The sequence below is a fragment of the Pelodiscus sinensis genome, chromosome 30, assembly GCF_052426305.1.
Source record: "Pelodiscus sinensis isolate ZL-2025 chromosome 30, ASM5242630v1, whole genome shotgun sequence".
Lineage (NCBI taxonomy): Eukaryota > Metazoa > Chordata > Testudines > Trionychidae > Pelodiscus > Pelodiscus sinensis.
Genome location: NC_143081.1, coordinates 448,900 through 457,698, shown reverse-complemented (window position 1 = coordinate 457,698; position 8,799 = coordinate 448,900). Strand labels below are relative to the sequence as shown.

The 8,799-nt window shown below is 54.9% G+C and overlaps 1 protein-coding gene across 1 annotated transcript; it reads right to left on the bottom strand.

Moving 5' to 3' along the window:
* Positions 1-455: 455 nt before the first annotated feature.
* Positions 456-1,663, bottom strand: LOC102443513 (putative olfactory receptor 10D4). Its single transcript, XM_075911845.2, has 2 exons — positions 762-1,663; positions 456-729 (listed from the first exon to the last, which is right to left on the bottom strand). The coding sequence occupies exons 1-2, from the start codon at positions 1,661-1,663 to the stop codon at positions 456-458; spliced, it is 1,176 nt and encodes a 391-aa protein (XP_075767960.2).
* Positions 1,664-8,799: the final 7,136 nt, after the last annotated feature.

The following is an 8,799-nucleotide window of genomic DNA, read 5'->3' as shown; positions in this document are numbered from 1 at the left end:
GTTGTTCAATAAATAATCTGGAAAGAGGGCAAACAGTGACCTGGCAGAATGAGCAGATGATACAAAATATAATTAAATCCCAAGCACACTGCAGAGTTACAAAGGGATTTCACAAAACGGGGTGACTGGGCCACAACAGAGCAAATGAAATTCAATGATGATAAATGCAGAGTAATGCACATAGCAAAATATCCCCCCAAATATATTTACAAAACGAGCGGGGTCTAATTTAGCTGAACCCATCAATAACAATATCTTGGCATTAATTGTCTCAAAATATCTGCTCCATGTCTAGTGAAAATAATAATAATAATTAATAATAACCATTGGAATTCTGGATAAAGATATCCCCCCCCTCCCACCAAAATCTGGAATGGTACCCCTGTTGATACAACAGCACATTTTATCTTGAGAACCGGTGAATCTTTGAAAGGCCCGGGAACCATGGTGGATGGTTACATGGGTGTGAGCTCCTGGAGGGATGCTGTGGCCAGACCAGCTAATGCCACCCTGATGTGCACAAAGGGGCAATCTTGAGGGGCAAGGGAGAGATGTTTTACATTCCTGCTTCCCAAGGCCTCGAGCACTGCTGGCAAATGGAGTGTGGTTCTGGGAGGGGGAGACAGGAAAAAAGGAGCGTGAGAGGGGTTCACAAAAGCCATGGAGCAGCCATGAAGATGTATCTCCATGCAGACACGCAGGCTGCTCCTCCAGCTGCCGCACATCAACAAGCAGCACGTCAACATCTGACCCCTCTCAGTTTTCTCAGACCCGCCTTGACCTCCTTGTTGCGCAGCGTGTAGATGACCGGGTTCATCATGGGCGTCACCACATTGCCGAAGATGTGTACGGGGGTCACCAGCACTTCGCTCAGCTGGGGCTGAGTGTAGATCAGGGCGCAGGGCCCAAAGAACATAGTCACCACCGTCAGATGGGAGGCACAAGTGGAGGCCGCTTTGCTCCGCCCCTCACCTGCGTTCATCTTGAGGACAGAGTAGGCGATCCTGACGTAGGAGGCGAGGATGAGGACAAAGCAAGTCATGGGCACCATCCCAATATTGGTAAAACACACGGTCTCCAAGATGTACGTGTCTGCACAGGCCAGCTTGGCCACAGGGAAGATGTCACAGAAGAAATAGTCTATGACGTTGGACCCGCAGTAGGGCAGCGTGAAGGTCAGGCTGGTGAGGATGGTGGCATGGAAGGAGCTAGTGATCCAGGTGCCGGCGGCCAGGAGGGCGCACACCCTGCGGTTCATGATGAGCAGGTAGCGCAGCGGGTGGCAGATGGCCACGTACCGGTCGTAGGCCATGACGGTGTAGAGCAGGCATTCGGTGCTGCCCAGAAAATGCCAGAAAAAGACCTGAGCCATGCACCCCCCCAGTGAGATAGTTTTACTGTTGGCCCAGAGGTTGGCCAGTAATTTCGGGATGCTGATGGAAGAGATGCCAATGTCCAAAATGGCGAGGTTGCAGAGGAAGAAGTACATGGGGGTGTGCAGGCGGGGGTCGCCGAGGACGGCTGAGAAGATGAGCAGGTTGCCCAGCAGGGTGCAGAGGTAGAAGGCTAAGAAGGTGAAGAAGAGGATGGTCTGGAGGCCGTCGGTGTTGGGGATCCCTAGGAGGATGAAATGAGTCACCATCGTGTGGTTCCCCAGCCCCATTTGGGCCTCATTCCTGGGGTAGGGCAGAGAAATGAAGCCAGTGAGTTACTGAATCAGCCCGACACCCTACAGCTGCGATGTTCACCCTTCCCACCCTGCCCCCAGGACTCCCTTCCCTCGGGAGTAGGGAATATTTCTGTCACTGCAATGCCCACTATGGTCAGAGAATCAACGGCTGGTGTACAGAGAAACTTTCTGTCATGAAGATCCTACCCAGCAGAGATGTATAGAAAAGGGGACGTCTCATCTCTTCTGTTCTGTTCTATTCTCTTTAGTCCTGGGCTACTCAGATTTCCTATCCCAAGGCCTTTCCCCCCACACTTATCACCTCAGTATCATAGCAACTTCTGCTTGTGGCTCACAGTTCTGGGGTTCTGCCTCTCCCCCTGTCTGCAGCGGGATGGCTGTGCGTGCAGCGGCGTGCTGGTTTGGGTAGGGGGGTTGTTATTTTGAAATGCACCCGCTGCTACGTGACTGTGTTAGGGAAGAGGAGGAGGGTGCATCAGAGAAGCCAATGAATGTGGGAAAGGATAGCCCCAGCTCCGTCACAGATGTGAATTCTTAGGGGGGTATTTGGGGTGCTGAGAGAGAAGAAAAGGCAAATAAGCTGAAGGGAAATAGACACAGCCAGAGGCGCTGGAATTCAGAGCGTGGGATGGGGGCGGCTGCAGCCTGGACGTGGTTTCCATCATCTGCAGGCTTCACAGGTGGTTTAATGTCCCTGAGTCCCCCCTCCGCCCACAACAAAAATTGTTCCTGCCCACCCGGCTGCAGCTTGTCACCTGCTCAGCCCTGGGCATCAGGCTGGGCTAAGTCGGCATCAGGCCAGAGGGGATATACTAGGTGAGATTTAAAGGAGAATAAGGCAGTCTCTATCAGCATTTTACCAGGGAAATCCCCTAGGCAGCAGAGGAAGGCAAGGCTTCAGGGCAGAGGCTGGCGGGGGGGGGTTATGGTGGATGGGGAGGGGCAGGGCTGTAGGGCAGAGGATGTCAGGGGGGTTATGGCGGGTGGGGAGGGGCAGGGCTTCAGGGCAGAGGCTGGCGGGGGGGTTATGGTGGATGGGGAGGGGCAGCGTTGTAGGGCAGAGGATGTCAGGGGGGTTATGGCGGGTGGGGAGAGAAAGGGCTGCAGGGCAGAGGCTGGCAAGGGGTTACGGCAGACAGAGGGAGGAAGATCAGTGACATAGAGACCCAGGTCACAGACACGCAAGCTGGCAGGCGTTGCACACAGACGAGGGCTGGACGAGTTGGTGGGTGGCTCTCTACAGAACACATGAGGCTGACCAGCCCTGAGAGCAGCAGGGACAGGGCCAGAGACAGGCAGTGACCGAGGGGCAGGGCAAGAAGATCGGTACCATAGCAGGCGCCTTACACTGGCTGCATAGGCAGAGCTGGCTCCAGCTGGCTGGGATTCTTCCTTTCTGCCCCGTCCGGGACTCCTGTGGCCCCATCCAGTGTCCTTACCCAGCCCGGCCCAGCCCCTGGGAAAGGGGACCAGCCAAAGTGCCTGGGACCAAACACGCTTAATCTACTCTGGCTGCCCCCTGCATCTCGCTGCTGCACGGCCCACAGCTTCCCCACCGCTTCCTGCAGCCTCCTGGCTCTGCCTGGCCCTTAAATCCCCTCCGGGCCCCTCGGGGCCAGCCCTGAATCCCACCGGGCTCCAGGCAGAGACCTCGGCTGAGTTGCCAATTAATGGAGACTTGGTCTCGTTTTGGAGATGCTCAGAGACCCCTTGGGAAAGGCCACCAGAGGGGAAAATAAGGGCAGCGCCATTGAGTAGGAAGGGCCTGATCTCCAGCTCCACCGGGGTCTGGATTCTGCTCTCAGTCCCCTGGCCTGACTCCTGGCAGCTCCGTTGAATTCACTGGGACCGTTTCCGCTCTCGGCCCTGCAGCTCATTGTCCAGGCTGTATCCCGCTCTGGTACATCACGTGGAGAAGCTCAGGGCCCAGAAGAGGCTTTAAAATACCCAGGTGCTGTCCAAGCCCACTGATACTGTCTGGTTCTCCATCCCCATCCAACTACGAAAACCCTTTGGAGAGCCCAGGAAGATGTGTTTGGGAATTGCTTCCAGTGGGCTGCCCTCAACTCCTTTTACCCTTCCGCTGGAGAGGGCTTTAAAACCACTGTGAATTCCTTACTAGCTGAGCTTCCAGTCTGACAACCGTGCACACAGAAGTTCCTCCCTTCTTACATGCAGGGTTTAGCATGTGGTTGTGACAAGGTGATTTTTGTAAACTAAGGAGAGAACCGTACATGATCAAGCATGACTTGGTCGCGCCGTGTTAGAGCCACTGAAAAAGACAGGTAAAAAAAGCAGAGATTTGCTTTGCAAGGGTTCAGTTTGGAGAAGTACATGGTAAGAGGGTGACACAACCTCAGCAGAGAAGTCAGTCCAGCCCCAAAATAAAGCTGATAACCTGATTCCCTCTGACTAAACATTCCCTGTTCTACTCACATCTCTGTTGTTCCAAGGTTTACTGCTTCCCTAGGCCTGGATGTCCCTGGATCCTCCATGCCCTGCTCCCTGGCTTCACTCTTGTTTGTCCCGCTCTGGTCACACAAACACCAGCGAAGGAGTGTCACGGCTTCCCATTCAGAGCCTCAAACTCTGTTTTCATTGATTCTCTGGGCTTCCTACCAACACTTCCTCCTTCCCCAGCATTCCTGGGGACTCTCCAGCCTGTGGCTTCAGTCCTTGCAGGCAATATAGCTAAATGAAGGGCCGGGATGTCCAGAAACGGGTAGCGCCCCTCCCATTCATCAGGCACATGCACTACTGGTGGGGTGGAATGTTCATGCTCCTCTGAGCTCTCCTACCCTGTGACACACGACAGAGAATTCCCCCCATGGTGTGAGAGGAGGGAGCCAGGCCAGAGGTTGGCTTGGAGGCCTCTGAAGTCAACAGAACTTTCTCCTGGGTTCGTGCGCCCTGCTGTTCCCTGGCGTTGCTTGGGATCTGTGTGCACACAGGGACGTGGTCCTGTGGTGGTGGGAGGGCAGAGCGTCCCTGATGTGCAGAGGGAGGGCACCCCCAGTCCTGTGCACCGTGGCACTGCACCTTTGGAAGTCCCCTAGAGACTCCAAGAAGAACCTTGAATTATTTTTCACAGGACAGCAGCCTCCCACCACCTCCAGCCAGCTCCTGGCACGGTCGTTTGGGTGGTTGCTCAGATGCAGAGCGAGACAGACCCAGCCTGTCAGAGATCACTGTCCCAGTAACCCACATGCAGGAAGGGGCATCATCCCCATCCCCCCTCTTCTCACTGCCTGACTGTCGCTCTGTGTCTTGCTGGACCGCAGGCGTCTCCTCTGCATGGCTGGGGAGTCCTGTCATGGAGACAAAGCCACAGACACGGCACGGGGGAGGAGAGGAGGGACTGGCCAACATTAGAGTTTTCCAGCCATGATCCCATCCAGCCATTTGCTGCTGTCCCGTCACTGCAGCTCTAATAAATCTCAAAGTGATTCCTCTAGTCGCTGTTAATTCCCGCCCTTCCCCTTGTGGCACCGTACCTGGGAGCCGGGATGCAGGGCCAGAAAACAGACGTGATAATTAACCTCTGTAGAGGTGCAATGCCCAGCCCAGACACAGCACCCCATGGGGTGCGAGGGCCATGGGGATTAATTAAAATGTTGATTTTGCTGACGAGTCCCCAGGCTGGGCTGTGTCACTGCACTGGGCACCAGGCTGAGGAGTGACTCTGGGTTTGCATCAGCTGAGCTCTGCGCGCCGTGCTGGTGCCTGTCAGAGCCAGAGGAGCATTGGGCGCGTGTCTCTATCAGTGATGTGGGTAACGGCATCGGTTGGGGATCTCAAACTTTCTGGCCCCTGGCCCGTCCTGTTCAATGCAAACATTCCCCAGCCTCTAATAAAGACTGTCCTGCTGTGTGCTTTTAGGCTCTGCTGGCGGGACCCACACTCCTCCCTTGCTAGGTTTCAGACCAGGCGCTCTGCCTGCTCGCTCTGCAAGAGTCCTCCCTTGGGGGGTCAGCCCAGACCACCAGCCTCCCTCAGCCCGCCTGGGGAAGCTCTGGGCCAAAGCCACCTGCTCCCTGTACACACATATCATAGCCTGGGTACGCTGTGGCTCCCCGCTATGTACTGGCAGCCAGCTGCATCCACGGAGCTGTGTGTCAATAGCTGCCACTTGGCTTAGCAGATGGAGATGCAGATGTAGGTGCAAATTTTGCATCCATGGAGGGCTTCCAGCATCACCCCCTGCTACTGTCCAGCCTTCCATTCCCAGCAAGAGCCAAGCTCCAGCTTCGTCACTCCCCCCACCCTTTCTTGTTGCTAGCAGCCAAGGGCATGCTGGGAAATGTAGTCCTTTCCCTGTGCCAGGGCTACTAGCCTGGCCAGGACCAAGGAACTGCAGCTCCCAGGGTCCCTTGAGCTCTTAGCACCCATGCTGGAGCTAGGCACTAGTCTGCCCAGACAGCTGTAGCCCAGCAAGCTAGAAGGAGGGGAGGTAGGCTCTTAGCTGGGACACAGCACCACAGATCCATTGGCCCTGTGGTAAATCCGCTTTTGTGGACCACCTGCTAAGTGGGAGTCAACAGTGCGACGCTGGTGTGAACAAAGCCAATGTGATTCTGGGCTGCATGACCAGGAGCGTAGTGAGCAAGACACGGGAAGATATTCTTCTGCTCTACTCTGCACTGATTAGGCCTCAGTTGGAGCCAGTTCTGTTCACCATAGTTCAGGGAATATGTGGAGAAATTGGAGATGGGCCACAGTAAAGATGTTGAGGACTAGTCAGTTTCCCCCACCCTTGCTGCCTCTCTCAGATAGGGGCGGCAAAGTGTGGGGGGGAAGGGGTACTTCAAAGTGGCTGAGCTGGGGTTCATCTGTGCAGTGCTGCCCCTTTAAAACGTGGAAGCATCATGGAGCCCAGGTTTCAGCTGGGGACTCCTAGGTTCCGAGTGTATTTCCCAAGAACCCGGGGTCAGCTGGGGACTCCCCAGCTGATCCTAGGCTCCACTGTGCTGCACCTTTGAAATGCAGAGTCGGCATTTCAAAGGGGTAGCACCACACAGCTGATCCGGGACTCCCCCAGAATCCAAGGTCAGCTGGGAAGTTCTGCGCAGAATGTGGGGTCAGCTGGGGAGTCCTCAGCTGACCTTGGGCTCCAGCCAGAATGTAGTTCAGCATGGAGCCCAGAGTCAGCAGGGGACTCTGAGTCCCCAACGGTCTGTCTACACTGCCACCCTAGTTCGAACTAGGGTGACTAATGTAGGCATTCGAACTTGCAAATGAAGCCCAGGATTTAAATATTCCAGGCTTTATTTGCATGTTCCCGGGCATCGCCATTTTTAAATGCCCCGTAGTTCAAACTACCTGCCCATAGCTACACGCAGCACGGATTAGGTAGTTCGAATTGAAGATCCTAATTCGAACTACCATTACTCCTCATTGCAGTAGTTCGAACTAGGGCGGCAGTGTAGATATACCCCTACTGACCCCGGACTTCTTTGTAATGCACAAGAGCCCTTGATGGGGACTCTTGTACATTACAAAGCAGGCACCCACGTGCAGCCCAGAGTCAGTGGGACTTCCCACTGAGCCTGGGCTGTACGCGGAGTTCCAGAAGGAATGTGGAAGTTCCTATCGACTAGTCAAGTAATCAATGGAAATTCCAACTACTTGACTAGTCAATTAACCGCAATTTAACATCCTTAGTCTGGAGAAAAGCAACAAGAATGATGAAAGGTCTAGAAGAAATGAGCTATGAAGAGGCCTTAAAGGACTGGGTTTGTTTATTGTGGAAAGGAGAAGACTCGGGGACACACGAGCAGTTTTCAAGTACCTAAAAGGGTGTTACAAGGAGGGAGAAAAATTGTTCATGTCCTCTTATGACAGGACAAGAAGCAATGGGCTTTAGTTGCACTGAGGGAGGTTTAGGCTGGGGATCAGGAAAAGCTTCCTACCTGTCAGGGTGGTTAAGCACTGGAATAAATTGCTCAGGGAGATTGTGGAATCTCTATCCCTGGAGATATGGAAGAGCAGGTTGGACAGACACCTGTCAGGGGTGGTCTAAACCGGAGAGGGCAATAATTTTTGTGTGGGGGTCACTTCAGATATTTTGTAACTGCCCCTGGGCCACTCTGGTAGCGGCAGGGCCTCAGGCCAAAGGGGTAGGGCAAGAACACTGATTGCTGTATGGGTGGGAGAAGCACATGAAGTCTTGGACTCCATCCGCAGAGAGAGCCACCAGCTCTTCTGAACAGCTAGCAGTTCCCTCTCGGATCCCACACCTCTGGTGGTGGGAGGAGATTTTCTGTGCTCCCCCCGCTCTCAGGTCAATCAGGGGCTGTGTGGACAGGGAATAGCTGCTATTTCGAAATAGGGGGCCTCCAGCCCTTCCCAGGGTGCCCCGCTGACCACTCTGTCCACACTCAGCTGGACATGCTCTGTCCACACCAGAGCCCTTAAAGCTGCAGCCTGTGCAGAGAGGATTTGTGGTTCACAAGAGCCCTGAGCCACCCTGCAGCTGCCTTGCCTTGCTTCCCCCCCCCCCCCCCCCCCAGGATGGGCCAGCCTGATGCTCCCACCCAGCCCTCCATTGAGCCCGGGGAGCAGTCAGGCAGCTCCCAGGAGCCTGGCAGGGGTCAGAAAAGACATGCACCTTCCTGGTCTGGTGCGGAGATCCTGGTCCTTATTGAGGTTTGGGGGGACGAGACCAACCTCCAGGATCTCTGCACCAGATGCAGGAATGTGGACGTCTATGGGAGGTGACAAAAGGCCACATCTGTACCCAAGAACAGGTGCAGAAGAAGGTCAAAGGGCTCCACCAGGCTTATGCCAGGGCCAGGGAGGGCAACTCTCGATCTGGGGCAGATCCCCAAAGCTGCCCTTATTTTAAGGAGCTGGACTGCATCTTGGGGGTGGGACAGTCTTTTCTCCAGCCCCCATGGGGTTGTAGTACTACGGGATTCCTGTGCCAGATGGGGTCAGGGACTCTGGTAGACTCCAGCCTTGAGATGCCCGTTATTGTCCTCACCGGTGGGAAGGGGGGAGGAGGAGATGGCTGAAGGGAGAAAGAGTCTCAAAAGCCATCAAAAGGCCATGCCGATTGGTTCCTAGGTGGGTTTCCGAACAGACTCGCATGCCGCTCCTGCAGCCACACG

What these genes read in the sequence shown, in the direction of transcription:
- LOC102443513 (XM_075911845.2), bottom strand. Translation starts at nt 1,663, where the DNA reads ATGGGGCTGGGGAACCACACGATGGTGACTCATTTCATCCTCCTAGGG. An exon ending in GTCAAGGCGGGTCTGAGAAA is followed by an intron (nt 730 to 761) that starts ACTGAGAGGGGT and finishes GACGTGCTGCTT; the next exon opens with GTTGATGTGCGGCAGCTGGA.